Below are 18881 nucleotides of genomic sequence, written 5' to 3'. Positions count from 1 at the left end.
ATGTTTATCAGATAGACTGCGAATCGAGGCAAGGGTGATGGTTCTGTGTGTGTGCGTGTGTGCATACATCGCCATTTTTAAAACATAAATCTGGAACAATACCTTTACATGATATAGAAGCCAAACAACAACAGACAACCAAAGGGAGCAAACTTCTATGCTGTTTTATAATTGTAAAAATAACAATTGGACAAAGTACATTGTAACACATGCAATCCTCCTACCAAATGGACCCCATCAACATCAAAGCGCTCGCCACTTGTTGCCCTTACCAAGACAATTTGTGTGTGTGTGTGTGTGTGTGTGTGTGTGTGTGAGTGTGTGTGTGTGTGTGTGTATGTGTGTGTGTGTGTGTGTGTGTGCGCGCAGCGATTTCTAGTAAACTACCCGACAGATCTATAAGAAACTGTGCATGCAAGTTCTTCTAAATTAAATATCCCAAGGTTTTTTTTCTCATTTTTTTAAGCAAATTCATTGAATCTGTGGGCAAACTTTTTTTGCGTAGTCCGCACCATGGGGTTGCATTTTAGCTCAGCAGCTTAAAAAATAATTCATTAGTTTGCTCATTAAAGTTGTCGTTAAAATCAAGTTTTCTTTAACCGATTTAAAACTAATTGCGTTTGATTCCTTATCAAGTTCTGAATGTCAGTATTTTTAGTTTCAGATTGACTAATTGTTTTAATATATATTGCTATGACACGACTTGTTCTTTTCTATTTCCATTGATGTGGACACACATTGCAAATGTGCGTTGATATCAGCCTTGTTACTTGTTTGCTAATATTAAGTCCGGCCTTGTTTTTATGTGTGGTTGCAATGATATACTTTTTAGAAGACAGCTTTAATTGGCACCTTCTTTTTTTGTGATAGCTTCTTTTTTGTTTCCGGAAAATGTTGTAGCAAAGAGAACTTGAGGCAAAACCTAGAAGTTCATGTAGAAAATAAGCCATATCTTTTTCTTAAAATATTTTGGGACAAAGGAATATGTGAATTCAGCTTTTTTTTTTTTTTTTTTTGGGGGGGGGGGGGGGGGGGTGGTGGGGGGGATTGTGTTACAAATGAATGACATCAATTTGTTTTTGTCTGCTAGTGCACTGGGTTGTATTTTGTTGCTGCTTGTCTTTTGAAGTTTTTATTTCGAGAGCACTTTGTTGAAATGTACACTTTGCACAGTGGTAACTGAGTGAACGTCTTTGTTGAAATGTACAATTTGCACAGTGGTAATTGAGTGAACGTCTTTGTTGACAGATTGAGATACAGTGGAACCCCCTTTTAAGACTGCAACAAATCTGATAAAACAACAACATGCAGGTCCTATAAAGGAGCGAGTCTAAAAATGGAGGCACATATACAGACCCTATGAACAGAGCGTGTACAAGAAAACAAGTTGCGTCTTAAAAGTCCGATTCCACTGTACAAGATATTCATGTAAAGATTGGAGGAATGATAAAAAAACACACACAAAAAGCTTTGTTTTTATGCCTTGGTCAGCCAGCATAGTTGTCTGCAGAGCATGCAGCAAAAAGCATGGAGAGGTTTGTGTGATACTGACACAACTTGCTTTACATTTGTGTGTGGAGGTATTTTAGTTTTTCAGTTCCAGCAGTTACCTGCAATGAAAGGACACCCTTGGGACCACACAACAGTGTTCCTACATTGCAGGCAGTCTGTCGTGACAGGCTTATTAAACAACAAGAGACAAGAGACAGCTTGACCTTTCATTGGACCGGCACGGTTGGCCTAGTGGTAAGGCGTCCGCCCCGTGATCGGGAGGTCGTGGGTTCGAACCCCGGCCGGGTCATACCTTAGACTTTAAAATTGGCAATCTAGTGGCTGCTCCGCCTGGCGTCTGGCATTATGGGGTTAGTGCTAGGACTGGTTGGTCCGGTGTCAGAATAATGTGACTGGGTGAGACATGAAGCCTGTGCTGCGACTTCTGTCTTGTGTTTTATGTCAAAGCAGCACCGCCCTGATATGGCCCTTCGTGGTCGGCTGGGCATTAAGCAAACAAACAAACAAACAACAACCTTTCATTGGAGGTGTTCTCTCGTATGAAAAGTCGACCAATGGGCAGTTATATCACTGTATTCTGCGGCATTGAACGTACTGTACCGATTCATTTGCGTCATATTATTATTATGTTGATGATGATGATTAATATGATCATTATTATTAATAATATTGTTATGATGACGATTACTTGCAGGTTGACACTCACGTGCACGCCTCGTCCTGTATGAATCAGAAACACCTGCTGCGTTTCATCAAGAAGATGATGAAAGCGTGCAAAGACGACAAGGTGTGTAGGACCAGAGACGGCAGCGAGATGTCACTGCACGAGGTAAGGGGAGTAACCATCGCTCAATGACCTTCACACAACCATTGTCGTTGCTCAATATGACCTACACACAACCATTGACGTTGCTCAGTGACCTTCACACAACCTTTGTCGGTGCTCAATGACCTTCACACAACCATTGTCGTTGCTCAGTCACCTTCACACAACCATTGTCGTTGCTCAATGACCTTCACACAATCTTTGTCGGTGCTCAATGACCTTCACACAACCATTGTTGTTGCTCATTGACCTTCACACAACCATTGTCGTTGCTCAATGACCTTCTTACAACCATTGTCGTTGCTCAATGACCTTCACACAACCTTTGTCGGTGCTCAATGACCTTCACACAACCATTGCCGTTGCTCATTGACCTTCGCACAACCATTGTCGTTGCTCATTGACCTTCACACAACCTTTGTCGGTGCTCAATGACCTTCACACAACCATTGTCGTTGCTCTATGACCTTAACACAACCATTTACGTTGCTCAGTGACCTTCACACAACCATTGTCGTTGCTCATTGACCTTCACACAACCATTGTCGTTGCTCAATATGACCTTAACGTCCTCACGGGTAACTAACCTATTTGGGACATGTACAGTATGTGGAGATATGCAAACAGTCTGGAAAGAACAGTCTTATACAGGGGGGGGGAGTCTTTTTTGGAGGGGGAGGGGGGGCGGGGGATGATCCTGTACTTAGCATTGAAATGAGTTGGTGGAGGGTCGGGTCAGTGGTGGTTCTTTACTTTGTGTTGAAATGCCTTGCTGATGTTGCTGTCTAAGCTTAACACTTGTGTGTACCCAGGTGTTTGAGAGTCTGAACCTGACGGCCTACGACCTCAACGTTGACATGCTGGATGTTCATGCTGTGAGTTGACTTTATTGATATTGTTGATATTATTGACTTACAGTGAATGATGTAAATGCACACTCCTTCCCGTGTTAACCATTGGGCTCACCATCTCACATCTGACCAGCAGACCAGGGAACCCATACAATTTCTTTTCTTATTTAAAATCCCGACCAGATCTGAAACTGTTCTGTACAATATGAACAAAGATGATCATATTTGAGACCTATATATGATAACTACAGGTTGTTTGAAACACTTACAATTTAGTTTAACTGCTTTTGTGCTGATGCGACTAATTGTCGCAGATGACTGATTAAATTCCAGTAAGCAATAGGACTCTGAATGTTTTGTTTCAGGATCGCAACACGTTTCACCGTTTTGACAAGTTCAACGCTAAGTACAACCCCATCGGAGAAAGTCGGCTGAGAGAGATTTTCATCAAGACTGACAACTACATTGGGGGCAAATATTTTGCCCAAATCATGAAGGTAAACTCTTTTATTCTGCGACTTTTCCACTTCCATCTTAAGTATGTATCAAGCAAGCCATCTCTCTCCATCTTCCTTCATCTCTTCAAGGAATCCCATCATTAGGTTGACATAATTGTGAATGTTTCGTATTGTCTATCATAAACTAAGCCTTCTTGTTTAAACATTTAGTCAAGTTTTGTTTTCCCCTTATTTTATCAAGGAAAAGTAACTCTCCAAACGGTCATACACGTAAAAATCCACTCGTGCTAAAATCATGAGTGAACGTGGGAGTCTAAGCCCATGAACGAAGAAGAGGAAGAAGAAGAAGAGGAAAAAGAAACTCTCCACAGCCCCATACAAACTTGACAGAGTTATTCTTAGAATTCGTATGTTAAAATCACATCACCAAACAAATAAGAAAGAAAACTATTCAAAAATAATAAATTTGACAATAGCTTGACAAGGTTATTTCTGAGCATAGCCTATTGCACATACTTATCGTACCTAACTGACGCCTGGCCTGTTCTCTCCACCCCTTACAGGAGGTGATAGCTGGATAAGTTGACAGGAGGTGATAGCTGGATAAGTTGACAGGAGGTGATAGCTGGATAAGTTGACAGGAGGTGATAGCTGGATAAGTTGACAGGAGGTGATAGCTGGATAAGTTGACAGGAGGTGATAGCTGGATAAGTTGACAGGAGGTGATAGCTGGATAAGTTGACAGGAGGTGATAGCTGGATAAGTTGACAGGAGGTGATAGCTGGATAAGTTGACAGGAGGTGATAGCTGGATAAGTTGACAGGAGGTGATAGCTGGATAAGTTGACAGGAGGTGATAGCTGGATAAGTTGACAGGAGGTGATAGCTGGATAAGTTGACAGGAGGTGATAGCTGGATAGCACAGTTGGTAGAGCGCTGGATTTTTTGTGATCCTAGGGTCACGGGTTCGATTCCCGGCCGGGACAGACACGGGTCAACTCTATGTGCAGACTCGTGCAGACACTATAATCCATGTCCCACCCCTGTGTCACCACAGTGGCACGTTAAAGACCTCTGTCATTCTGCCATTAGTGCAGGTGGCTGATTACACCTTGGTAGTGCAACTCTAGTTGCTGCTAGCTTTCCACTGGGAGGAAGCCACCTGAATTTCACAGCATTGGGATAAGTAAATAAAATGAAAATGAAAAAAATTAAAAAATATACCTTACATTGCAAATTCCTACCATACGTGACTGTTGCTTGTCTCCCCTGTACTGGAAGTGATAGGTGATGTGATTTTAATTGCATACACCTACCATACCTTACATCGCACATACCTACCATACCTTACTTTGCACATTATCACTTACCATACCTAATTGTTGCCTGACCTTTTCTCTCTCCACGCCCCCCCCCCCCCCCCCTCCCCCCCCCCCCCTCCACTGGAAGTGATAGGTATGATTTTAATTGCACATACCAACCATACCTGACAGTTACCTGACCATGTCTCCCCTCTACTGGAAGTGGTTGGGGATGTGATTTTTATCGCACATTATATACCTACCATACCTAATTACATTGTTCTGACCTTTTCTCTCTTTCCACCTCCCCCCCTCCCGCTGGAAGTGATATGGGATGTGATTTTAAAAGCACATACCTTAACCAAACCTGACTGTTACCTGACCTTTTTCCCCTCTACTGGAAGTGATAGGGGATGTCATTTTAATTGCACATACCTACCATACCTAACATCTCACATACCTACCGTACCTGACATCGCACATACCTACCTACCATACCTGACTGTTACCTGACCTTGTCTCCCCCCACAGGAGGTGATTGAGGACCTGGAGGAGAGCAAGTACCAGAACGCCGAGTTCCGACTGTCCATCTACGGCCGCTCCATCGACGAGTGGGACAAGCTGGCCCAGTGGGCCATCAAGCACAAGGTCTACTCCGACAACGTGCGCTGGATGATCCAGATGCCCCGGCTCTAGTCAGTACACACACCGTTTTGATCATAAATAATGATAATGAGAATATTTCACTCCGACAACGTGCGCTGGATAATCCAGACTGTAGTCAGTACACGCACCGCTTTGATCATAAATAATAATAATTTTGTTTCAATGTGCTGTGTGGTTGAGAACGGTTGTTGTGTTTCAGTGACGTGTTCAAGAACAACAAGCTGGTGACGTGTTTCAACGACATCCTGGTCAACATCTTCCAGCCGCTGTTCGAGGTGACCAAGGACCCACGCTCACACCCCGAGCTCCACGCCTTCCTCCAGCACGTGAGTGCCGCGTGCAGTACAGTGGAACTGGACTTTTCTGTCAGAAAAAAAACACGTCTGCTTTTAGCCGCAGTGAATATTAGAGTCAAGCATCAGGGTTTGGTAATGTGGAGACGATAAGCTACATGCGGATGAGAAGAATCTTCTCAAATCGAAAGAAAAGGCAGAGCCTCACTGTGGCACAGGCGCATTAAATCTGTCAGAAAAACACTTCTTTTAGCTGCGGGAAATTTAGGGTCAAGCATCATTTTGTAATTGTGGAGAAGATAAACTACATTTCAATAACAAGGAGGATGAGAAGAATCTTCTCTAATCGACAGAAGGGGCACAGGCAAGGCAAGGCAATGTGCTGATGAATAAACTGTCTAGAACTGTTAGCACGTACCCTCCAAGTGTGCACTAACAGTTTTAAGCGCATTGCCATAAGCCAATCAACTGTTTCACATCAGTCATGTGACACCAGTACTTACTGAAAAGTATTATTATCATTATCATTATTATGATCACCTGACTGTGTCTGGGTCTCCAGGTGACGGGCTTTGACTCGGTGGATGACGAGTCCAAGCCGGAGCACATCGTGTTCGACAGGGACACCCCGCTGCCGCCTGACTGGTGCAACGAGGAGAACCCGCCCTACTCCTACTACCTCTACTACACCTTCGCCAACATGGTCGTCCTCAACCACTTCCGCAGGTACTGTCACCTGTCTGTCTGCATGCAAGGTGTCACCCCTTTTCTTCTTTCTAGCTGGCAGGTAATGTCACATCTGTCGCTATTCTGTCTGCATGCAAGGTGTCACCCCTTTTCTTCTTTCTAGCTGGCAGGTAATGTCACATCTGTCGCTATTCTGTCTGCTTGCAAGGTGTCACCCCTTTTCTTCTTTCTAGCTGGCAGGTAATGTCACCTGTCGCTTGTCTGTCTGCTTGCAAGGTGTCACCCCTTTTCTTCTTTCTAGCTGGCGGGTACTGTCACCTGTCGCTTGTCTGTCTGCTTGCAAGGTGTCACCCCTTTTCTTCTTTCTAGCTGGCAGGTAATGTCACCTGTCGCTTGTCTGTCTGCTTGCAAGGTGTCACCCCTTTTCTTCTTTCTAGCTGGCAGGTAATGTCACCTGTCGCTTGTCTGTCTGCTTGCAAGGTGTCACCCCTTTTCTTCTTTCTAGCTGGCAAGTAATGTCACCTGTCGCTATTCTGTCTGCATGCAAGGTGTCACCCCTTTTCTTCTTTCTACCTGACCTACAGAGTCCCCTCCCTTTTAAGACCCTGTTTAAAGACTCCCTCCTTTTTAAGGCTTGATTTTCTCAGGTGTTATGTTTAGGTCTCAACAGGGTAGTTTCAATGTACTACAGTGAAAACCCTCTTTCAGACCGAAGAACATCGGAGAAAAACAGGTCTTAAATGGAGGTAAATTTGCGGAGGTTATGAACAGAAAAGCAGAGAAAACAGGGCCAATAAATGTGGTTTTCAATTGATAAAGTGCAGTGAAACCTCGCCGAGACTGATGTTTGACTGTGTTGTCTGTGTTGATGTTCAGGGAGAGAGGGCTGAGCACGTTTGTCCTGCGGCCACATTGCGGGGAGGCCGGGTCAGCCACACACCTGGTCACCGCCTTCATGCTGTCTGAGAGCATTGCGCATGGCCTCATGTTGAGAAAGGTCAGTCCATTTACACACATACAAACACACATGCATGCACACACACGATCAAACATTCATGCACATGATTACACACACTCACGCACATACACCTCAAAGGACTATATGATACCTTAATTATCCTGATCCTTATTCTTTAGGTACCAGTGCTGCAGTACCTGCATTATCTGGCTCAGGTGTATATACTCACCTGTGTGAACTATGTTTCTATACCTGTACTACCTGACTCAGACTCACCTGTGTGAACTATGTGCAGGTGCCAGTGCTGCAGTACCTGTACTACCTGGCTCAGATCGGGATCGCCATGTCGCCGCTCAGCAACAACTCTCTCTTCCTCAACTATCACCGCAACCCCCTCCTGGAGTACTTCAACCGCGGCCTCAATGTCTCCCTCTCCACCGACGACCCGCTGCAGTTCCACTTCACCAAGGTCACTTTGTTCACCTGCATACAGTGGACACTATTCTTTAAGACCTCCAAAGCTCTGACAAATCAGTTCACACACAAACACACACACACGCACGCACTCACACACACACACACACACACACACACACACACACACACACACACACACACACACACACACACACACACACACACACACACACACACGGCACGGCACGGCACAGGCAAACGTCAGAATATAGACCATGCAAAATATATCCCGACAAAAATTGGTATGAACACTCATTTTAAATTCATTTTCAGTATTCTCTGCAAACACAGAACATATCATGAAGCTGATGACTAAATGCACGTAAAACTGTTACTGTGCTATGACATGACTGTGCTCAATGCTATGACACGGTTAAACTAAATGCTATGACATGCCTGTACTGACCACTGTGACACACTGTACTGACCACTGCCCTGTGTGTTACAGGAGCCCCTGATGGAGGAATACAGTATCGCGGCCCAGGTGTTGAAGCTGTCCACGTGTGACATGTGTGAGATCGCCCGTAACAGCGTGCTGCAGAGCGGCTTCCCCCATGAGGTACGTGGCTCACTCACACAGAAAGGGTCAAGTTGACCAAAAGTGATCAATATAATGTATATGAAATGTTTTGCTTCGTTCATAAAGAGAGACCCCAGGGAGAGCAGCCCTAATTTTCCTGATTTCATTTTCCAAGAACAATAAAGCGAAGACCCCCCACCCCCCCCCCCCCAACAAAAAAACAGCAACACACACACACTAACATGAACACACACAAAAAAGGACCACTACCATGTTGTGTCTTGAAAGGGGGTATAGGAGTGGGGGAGACTGTGTGTAAGGGGTGGGGGGAGGGGGTCCTTCTGTGTATCATCCTGGCAAGTGACGGCTCTGTGTGTGTGTTCCCCATGTAACCGAGTGCCGTAACACTACGATCATCTCGGGAGGCGAAGTGCAATCAAACAGGATTGAAAATGTTAGGGCTTAAATTTCTTAGACCTGTAAAAACTTATGCAAACCCGAAGGTTTCCATGAACATACAGACAATCGGAAACCACCAGACCCCATCACAAACAGAATTCCACAATCCACCGGTGTTGACTTAAAGGCCAACAACTCGGGTGCAGAGTCTGCTGTGAAAGGAGCGGTAGCCTCCCCTGTCACACCTAGATGAAGCAGGGAGGGGGGGGGGGGGGGGGGATCCTTCTGTCTATCAGCCTGGCAAGTGACGGCTGTACGTGTGTGTGTGTTCCCCAGATGAAGCAGCACTGGCTGGGTCCGGCCTACACCAAGGAAGGTGTGGCGGGCAATGATATCAGCCTGGCAAGTGACGGCTGTGTGTGTGTGTGTTCCCCAGATGAAGCAGCACTGGCTGGGTCCGGCCTACACCAAGGAAGGTGTGGCGGGCAATGATATCAGCCTGGCAAGTGACGGCTGTGTGTGTGTGTGTTCCCCAGATGAAGCAGCACTGGCTGGGTCCGGCCTACACCAAGGAAGGTGTGGCGGGCAATGACATCAGCCTGGCAAGTGACGGCTGTGTGTGTGTGTGTGTTCCCCAGATGAAGCAGCACTGGCTGGGTCCGGCCTACACCAAGGAAGGTGTGGCGGGCAATGATATCAGCCTGGCAAGTGACGGCTGTGTGTGTGTGTGTTCCCCAGATGAAGCAGCACTGGCTGGGTCCGGCCTACACCAAGGAAGGTGTGGCGGGCAATGATATCAGCCTGGCAAGTGACGGCTGTGTGTGTGTGTGTGTTCCCCAGATGAAGCAGCACTGGCTGGGTCCGGCCTACACCAAGGAAGGTGTGGCGGGCAATGATATCAGCCTGGCAAGTGACGGCTGTGTGTGTGTGTGTTCCCCAGATGAAGCAGCACTGGCTGGGTCCGGCCTACACCAAGGAAGGTGTGGCGGGCAATGACATCAGCCGCACCAACGTGCCCGGCATCCGCATCGCGTACCGCTACGACACGCTGGTCGACGAGATGAGAACCATCTGCCGCGGAGCAAAGTCCTACGACCAGGAGCGCAAGGGAACCAAGGTCGCTTTCACCTAAACTCTGCTCCGAGGGAAAGAGAAGGAAAGGTCATCATCATGGGTGTCCTTGAGCAAGGTCAATTCTCCGATATGACCTTGAAAGGGTTGATTTTGCCAATATGACCTTGTAAAGGTTGGTTTTGCCAATATGACCTTGAAAAGGTTGATTTTGTCAATATGACCTTGAGCCAGTTTAATTTTCCAATATGACCTTGAAGGTTGATGTTGCCTATATGACCATTAAGCAAGGTCATTTTTTTCCAGTCAACCTTCACTTGTTGAAAGGGAGGGTTGACCTGAGCTGAGTGACCTTGACCTGCAGAAATGTGCAGGGTCAGTAGGCACAGCCGCACTAACTCCAAGAGCTCAATGATCTTGAGCCTTAGTGGATTAAGCGCTGAGGAAGGTCACACTTGCAATGCTTTGACCTTGCATGGTTACCATCATGACCTTCAGTTTTGAATGACCTTCGAATGATGAAAGTCTCTTTGGTCCATATCAGCAAAGAATGATGCTGAGAAGAAATATATAGCTGTTCATTTTATTGACCATATGAATGTGAAAGAAGATGACATTGTGATTATGAACAGGATCACTGTGTGTTGATGAACGAAAGGGTTTGGTTACTGAATATGAAAGACGATGAGTGGTGATTATGAACAGGACTGTGTGTGTTGATGAACGAAAGGGTTTGGTTACTGAATATGAAAGACGATGAGTGGTGATTATGAACAGGACTGTGTGTGTTGATGAACGAAAGAGTTTGGTTACTGAATATGAAAGACGATGAGTGGTGATTATGAACAGGACTGTGTGTTGATGAACGAAAGGGTTTGGTTACTGAATATGAAAGACGATGAGTGGTGATTATGAACAGGACTGTGTGTGTTGATGAACGGAAGAGTTTGGTTACTGAATATGAAAGACAATGAGTGGTGATTATGAACAGGACTGTGTGTGTTGATGAACGAAAGGGTTTGGTTACTGAATATGAAAGACGATGAGTGGTGATTATGAACAGGACTGTGTGTGTTGATGAACGAAAGGGTTTGGTTACTGAATATGAAAGACGATGAGTGGTGATTATGAACAGGACTGTGTGTGTTGATGAACGAAAGGGTTTGGTTACTGAATATGAAAGACGATGAGTGGTGATTATGAACAGAACTGTGTGTGTTGATGAACGAAAGAGTTTGGTTACTGAATATGAAAGACGATGAGTGGTGATTATGAACAGGACTGTGTGTGTTGATGAACGAAAGAGTTTGGTTACTGAATATGAAAGACGATGAGTGGTGATTATGAACAGGACTGTGTGTGTTGATGAACGAAAGGGTTTGGTTACTGAATATGAAAGAAGATGATTGGTGATTATGAACATTGACAGGATACTGTGTGTTGATTAAAAGATTGAGATGCAGCGTTGTGCTGGTCAGGGTTACGTTCTTGCTTAGAAAGCCTCACCTGGAGACCAGGTAATACTTGACTCAAACACTCACCTAGAGACCAGGTAAGACTTGACTCAAACACTCACCTAGAGACCAGGTAAGACTTGACTCAAACACTCACCTAGAGACCAGGTAATACTTGACTCAAACACTCACCTAGAGACCAGGTAATACTTGACTCAAACACTCACCTAGAGACCAGGTAATACTTGACTCAAACACTCACCTAGAGACCAGGTAATACTTGACTCAAACACAGTTGGTGCACTTATTACCCCAACAGGTATAATGATCCAAAGATGAGTTTGAAGTGTACAGATGAGTGTCAGGTAGCAAAGTCGGGATTCTGCAACGGTTTGGTGAAAGTGTCAGGTAGCAAAGTCGGGATTCTGCAACGGTTTGGTGAAAGTGTCAGGTAGCAAAGTCGGGATTCTGCAACGGTTTGGTGAAAGTGTCTGGTTTGAGCAGCCGTCACTGCCATGAGTGAGACGACTAAGTCACGTTCACAAAGTGCAGACATACAAACCCCACACTTCCCCTTGCCCATATTTTCCTTTCTTTCACTTTTCACAATCGGATCTGGCCTGGATGAGTATCAGCCGTTAGTTAGTTCAGGTGAATGATGGTTTTGTGCAGTATCAGCCGTTAGTTAGTTCAGGTGAATGATGGTTTTGTGCAGTATCAGCCGTTAGTTAGTTCAGGTGAATGATGGTTTTGTGCAGTATCAGCCGTTAGTTAGTTCAGGTGAATGATGGTTTTGTCCAGTACCTGAGAGCATGGAGTGACTGTTGACTGGAGGCGTTCTAGGGCTTCCCGTTACTGTGTATAGCCATAAATGTATTTTGTACACTTTTTCGGCTCGTAAAATTGAACTAAAGTAACATGTCTGTTGTTGTGATATTAGCTTTGTGCACTGTTCCAGCTCTGAGAATTGAACTAAAGTGAAATGTCTGTTGGTTTTATATTAGATTTGTGCGCTGTTCTGGCTCTGAGAATTGCACTTAAGTGAAATGTCTGTTGTGTTATATTAGCTTTGTGCACTGTTCCAGCTCTGAGAATTGAACTAAAGTGAAATGTCTGTTGGTTTTATATTAGATTTGTGCGCTGTTCTGGCTCTGAGAATTGCACTTAAGTGAAATGTCTGTTGTGTTATATTAGCTTTGTGCACTGTTCCAGCTCTGAGAATTGAACTAAAGTGAAATGTCTGTTGTGTTATATTAGCTTTGTGCACTGTTCTGGCTCTGAGAATTGCACTAAAGTGAAATGTCTGTTGTGTTATATTAGCTTTGTGCACTGTTCTGGCTCTGAGAATTGCACTTAAGTGAAATGTCTGTTGTGTTATATTAGCTTTGCCGCCTTGTAATTTGGATGTGAATGAAAGGGAGAACATTTTCTGAGCTTTTTTTCTCTCTTTTTCTGTCCATGTTAATAGATATGTTGTGGTACGTGATGTTGTCTTGCAAGGCTACGTTTGTTTGCTGTTTCTGCCTCCATCTGTGATCATCATTGTTGCTGCTTCTAGAGTCTCAGCTTCGGACCACAATATTGTCTCTGCCTTTATATGTATATAATATTCTATATTTTCCTTCTTTTAAACTTTAAAGATAGATTTTTTTTTAGATAAAAGCAATCATGTTGACCTCTACAGACTGGCACTCAGGCCTGTATGCCAGATAAAGCATCCTACAACTTTAATACACTAAAGATCAACAGCGTATGTAGGAGAAACTTAATGATCATGTGTAGGAGAAACTTAAAGAGTGTTAGTAGGAGATACTTCATGAGCATATGTCGGAAAAACTTGAAGAAGAGTGTTTGTAGGAAAAACTTAAGAGCGTTTGTAGGAGAAACTTAAAGAGAGTTTGTTGGAGAAACTTAAAGAGTGTTTGTAGGAGATGCTTAAAGAGTGTTTGTAGGAGACGCTTAAAGAGTGTTTGCAGGAGATACTTAAAGAGCGATTGTAGGAGACACTGAAAGCTTTCGAGACTGCAGTGAGGGGATTAACGTTTTTCGTATCAGAGGCCTTCCAAGTTGAATGAGAGTCTGACTGTATATCAATGGCTGTAGTAGCCGGTGACCTTTGACCTTGTTGGTGCTACGGAGTATGAGGTTTTTGATCAGTCTCACGCACTGGTACAAACTTGCTTAAAGGTCAAGTAGCAATTTGTCTGTAGGAGCAAGTACAGTGGTACTCCCCATGTAAGACCTCCCAAAATCTGACAAATTTAGGTCTTAAAAGGGGGGGGTCTTACATGGGGGGTGAGGTCAGGTCAGAAAAAGACAGTGAGAGAGAAAAAGTCAGTGACAGAGAGAAGCGGTAAAATCGTCATGTCCAAGATGGCAAGAATCACTGACTCCATCACGGCTTTTTCTTGGATGAGTCTTCCTGTGATGGGTATGTTGCGTCGACGTGCATCACAAAACCAACTCCAAACGCGTTCGTTGAGGTCACCATAAATACATTTCCTTGCTTTGGAGTATTTGCGGTCACAATTTTCGCAGGTCTCCCATCGATTGACCACGTTTTCTTGGTCGCTGACGATCGATTGAATCTGAGTTTTTCCTACCTCAAACGACCGCGCGATCGAAATTGCCGTTTCGCCCTTACGGCTCCGTTTCACCACTTCCATCCTCTGTTCCAGAGTCAAAATTTTCCTCTTCTTTCCGCGCGATTGAGCGTTTGAAGTTGAAGGAGAGTTCGAAGCCATGGTCGAAGAAGAAGATCGTTGATGCTCGCGCGTGTGTTTGTTGATTTTTCGAAAGGAAGTGGAAAAAGAAAAGGGCATGTTGGGATCGTAAAATTGTGAACGCCGGACATGCGCAATCGAGACCTAAACGCGTCAATCGTCTGTTATATTTCCGGCCGAGTGATTTTTGCGATCTTTTTTCAGAGATTCAAGCAAAACGTTACGATTTTTTGTTAGGTTTTGATTTGAAAATGTCGTTACAAGGTCGCAAATTGTAACAACTAGTCGGTCGCAAATCGGGTTCTGGGGGGAGTCGGCCATGGGGGGTGATTTATATAGCAAAACTAATCCGTCAGCAAGAATGAGGTCTGAGAAGGGAGAGGGTCTCTGATGGAGGGGTCGTTCGTCGGGAGTACCACTGTACGTCCCATACGTGTTTTTGTCCAATGTAAAATTGTTTTTGATGTACATTTGTTTCTGTGTAATTTTGACACTTGTTCCAAAAGTGTGTGTATTGGCATTTGATTAACATAATAATTATGTGTTTTGATGTGGGTGCTGTGTATTTAGACTTTGTGATCTTAATCTAGTGCAGTGTAATTGCCTGACATTTTTTTGTTGAATTTTAATGTCCACTGTATTTATAAAGCGCCATGAGACTGATCGTGAAATCTGTGTAGAAGAATGTATTACTATTATTATTATTATTAACATTAGCATGCATACTTTACACAGTGGTTAAAGTCAATAAAAATGCCAAAGAACTCAAAAGCACAGTGGTGTCAACAGTGTGCGGTATGATTGTATTTCAATCAGCTTCATGATTTCATTGTGGGGCGGGCTTAGCATTTAGAGTGAGAGAGAGAAATGTTTGTACAATTGAGCTTCTTGAGTATGTGACACGTGACCAAAATTGCATTTCAGCATTTAGCTTTTTTCACAGAGAACAGTTGCCATGTAGATGTTGGTTAGTTTAATTGTAGTGTTATGTTTTGCAAGCCATTAAGAAATCTCAATTTTGAATTGATCCTCAACTCACCTGTGATCTGATGGACTTTTTAATTATATTTGTTTCCCTTCCTGTACATTCAAGAGGAGAAGACTTAGTAAGTGTGTACATTCATAACTTACACCTTATCCTTTGGGTTTAGCTGCCAAAGTTGTCCTTGCTCTAAACCAATGAGAGAGGGCACATGACTGCCACTTCTCATCTCTGTGCAATGAATGTCTGCACAGTGTGGCAATACATCTATTGTAGGATTTATCAGCACATATCAAATGTTGTCAAATGCATTTTGATCCAAAATCAGTGCTCATAGAATTGTTTGCCCCCTACAATGTTTAAAGAATAATAATTGACATGTATCTTTGTTATCTCAACACATAGTTGATTGTTTGTGGATGCTTGTTGTCATTCTGTGGTCTTTTCAATGTCGGTTTTGGTTGTACAGTATCAGAAAGGTTGATCATTGGTAGAAGATATCATGAGCCTCCCAATTACGTAGATATCCTGTGTGGCGATACATTGTATCTCGAAGATGGAAATGTTTCATCAAGTACAATCCTGATTACCAAATGGTTCTAGTTATTTGGCATTACCTTGCTAGCTTACATGTTTACGATTGACGTGTCAACCAAAGACTTTTACATTTAAAGCCTAAAATGGCCTCACAGCAATGGGATATTTGTATCGTTCTCTTTCTTATTCTGCTTCCAGTTGTAGTTTATGGAGGAAATCTGCCAATCAGATTGTTCAAATGTAGCTGAGATGTCTGCAACATGTAATGTATCATTTGTGTGTGTATTTTACTCTGTGGCGACAGCCCGGAATGATCCTTCTGTTTTCGTGTTATTGCTATGTTGCTGTGAATTATAAAGACACGTTATATGGACGTTTTCTTGTGGCTTTCCCTTTCATTGTTTTATCCACTGAATATTTGAATTTAGAAAAAGAAGCCTTTGATCATTCCCCTGAGATAAAACTGTGATGGACTTCTTGATTCTTAGCGCTACATTTAGCTAGCCCCGCAAGTGTAGGCTTTTGTACAGAGAGGTGTGCATTCACTGTATCAATCATGACTTGTTTATTTCCATTGCTTCTGGTTGTTCCATGAGTTGACACAGATCAAAACACTGCAAGCATTTTATCGTTAAAAACTTTGCTGAAATTGACAAATGTAATCTGAATAGTTTCAGTAATTTGAATAAAAAGAGAACAGGTTTGGTACGTTCTTTATCAATATTTCGACAGACTGTCGCTGCCTTCTTCAGAATGGTAAAAAGAAAGGAATGTCAGTAATTTGAATATTAAAAAGAGAACAGGTTTGGTACGTTCTTTATCAATATTTCGACAGACTGTCGCTGCCTTCTTCAGGATGGTAAAAAGTAAGGAATGTCGGGAATGTCCAAGATGTTTCCAGCTGTAACCATTCTCTGAATGTCTGTGAGCATTGGACAGTTTTTCAATTTCAGTAAAAGCATTTTGACATTTACTTGTATTTTTGTTCTCGTGGATTTCTGTGGCATTGACTTTCTGAAGTTGTCAGTTGAAGCAAAACACGAAAATATCTGAATTAAAAAAGAAAACGGGAAAAAAAATCAAACTTGACTAAATGTAAAAAGAAGAGCTTTGACAAAGAAGTACTGCCTTATATTCTGGTGAGAGATTGTGCATGTCAGCAGGCTGCCACTTTTCAAAACCCCTGTTTTGTTCTGGTTATGTGTGTGGTACATGGTATGAATCCAACTGTTTTTGCATCACTGTTTAAATTTCACATCACCAGACATAACATTTAAGTGCTATTTTCTCTACTGTTATTGCATCACTGTTTAAATTTCACTTCACCAGACATAACATTTAAGTGCTATTTTCTCTACTGTTAGTGCATCACTGTTTAAATTTCCCATCACCAGACATAACATTTAAGTACTATTTTCTCTACTGTTATTGCATCACTGTTTAAATTTCACATCACCAGACATAACATTTAAGTACTATTTTCTCTACTGTTATTGCATCACTGTTTACATTTCACATCACCAGACATAACATTTAAGTACTATTTTCTCTACTGTTATTGCATCACTGTTTACATTTCACATCACCAGACATGACATTTAAGTGCTATTTTCTCTACTGTTATTGCATCACTGTTTAAATTTCACATCACCAGACATAACATTTAAGTGCTATTTTCTCCACTGTTATTGCATCACTGTTTACATTTCACATCACCAGACATAACATTTAAGTGCTATTTTCTCTACTGTTATTGCATCACTGTTTAAATTTCACATCACCAGACATGACATTTAAGTGCTATTTTCTCTACTGTTATTGCATCACTGTTTACATTTCACATCACCAGACATAACATTTAAGTGGTATTTTCTCTACTGTTATTGCATCACTGTTTAAATTTTACATCACCAGACATAACATTTAGGTGGTATTTTCTCTACTGTTATTGCATCACTGTTTAAATTTCACATCACCAGACATGACATTTAAGTGCTATTTTCTCTACTGTTATTGCATCACTGTTTACATTTCACATCACCAGACATGACATTTAAGTGCTATTTTCTCTACTGTTATTGCATCACTGTTTAAATTTCACATCACCAGACATAACATTTAAGTGGTATTTTCTCTACTGTTATTGCATCACTGTTTAAATTTCACATCACCAGACATGACATTTAAGTGCTATTTTCTCTACTGTTATTGCATCACTGTTTAAATTTCACATCACCAGACATAACATTTAAGTGCTATTTTCTCTACTGTTATTGCATCACTGTTTAAATTTCACATCACCAGACATGACATTTAAGTGCTATTTTCTCTACTGTTATTGCATCACTGTTTAAATTTCACATCACCAGACATAACATTTAGGTGGTATTTTCTCTACTATTATTGCATCACTGTTTAAATTTCACATCACCAGACATAACATTTAAGTGGTATTTTCTCTACTGTTATTGCATCACTGTTTAAATTTCACATCACCAGACATGACATTTAAGTGCTATTTTCTCTACTGTTATTGCATCACTGTTTACATTTCACATCACCAGACATAACATTTAAGTGCTATTTTCTCTACTGTTATTGCATCACTGTTTACATTTCACATCACCAGACATGACATGTAAGTGCTATTTTCTCTACTGTTATTGCATCACTGTTTAAATTTCTCATCACCAGACATGACATGTAAGTTGTATTTTCTCTACTGGTGCAAAACTCAGATACAGTGGAGCCCGTCTTTTAAGGCCATCACAAATCCTAGAAAATCGGGTTTTGAAAAATAGGGGGTCGTGACATGGAGGTAGAGTAACAGAGGTTATAAGGTGAACATCGGAGAAAACAGGGAGTGGTGACATGGAGGTAGAGTAACAGAGGTTATAAGGTGAACATCGGAGATAACAGGGAGTCGTGACATGGAGGTAGAGTAACAGAGGTTATTAGGTGAACATCGGAGATAACAGGGAGTGGTGACATGGAGGTAGAGTAACAGAGGTTATTAGGTGAACATCGGAGATAACAGGGAGTGGTGACATGGACGTAGAGTCTTCTTCTTCTTGGCGTTCGCAGAGGTTACACAATCAGTCCAGCACTGGTGATAAATGTTGTCGTTTTCTCCAACTCCTGTCGACTGCCGTATAGTTTGGTCTGCA

General features: G+C 42.6%; 1 protein-coding gene across 8 annotated transcripts in view; it reads left to right on the top strand.

Annotated features, from left to right (window-relative positions):
* Positions 1-16687, top strand: part of LOC138974046 (AMP deaminase 2-like) — an 87291-nt gene extending 70604 nt beyond the window's left edge. For 7 of the 8 annotated variants that reach the window (XM_070346755.1, XM_070346759.1, XM_070346753.1 and 4 more), the window contains 10 exons: positions 2207-2341; positions 3151-3213; positions 3555-3686; positions 5479-5642; positions 5813-5939; positions 6469-6632; positions 7470-7590; positions 7847-8020; positions 8477-8587; positions 9888-16687. In XM_070346755.1, the coding sequence (XP_070202856.1) occupies positions 2207-2341; positions 3151-3213; positions 3555-3686; positions 5479-5642; positions 5813-5939; positions 6469-6632; positions 7470-7590; positions 7847-8020; positions 8477-8587; positions 9888-10079 (1383 nt within the window). In that variant the 3' untranslated portion in view covers positions 10080-16687. Of the gene's footprint in view, positions 1-2206; positions 2342-3150; positions 3214-3554; positions 3687-5478; positions 5643-5812; positions 5940-6468; positions 6633-7469; positions 7591-7846; positions 8021-8476; positions 8588-9283; positions 9770-9887 lie in introns of those variants that run through there. The other variant, XM_070346756.1, reaches the window with a different exon arrangement.
* Positions 16688-18881: the final 2194 nt, after the last annotated feature.

Source organism: Littorina saxatilis, linkage group LG8 (assembly GCF_037325665.1).
Source record: "Littorina saxatilis isolate snail1 linkage group LG8, US_GU_Lsax_2.0, whole genome shotgun sequence".
Classification (NCBI taxonomy): Eukaryota; Metazoa; Mollusca; class Gastropoda; order Littorinimorpha; family Littorinidae; genus Littorina; species Littorina saxatilis.
This window is presented reverse-complemented; position numbering and strand designations above follow the sequence as displayed.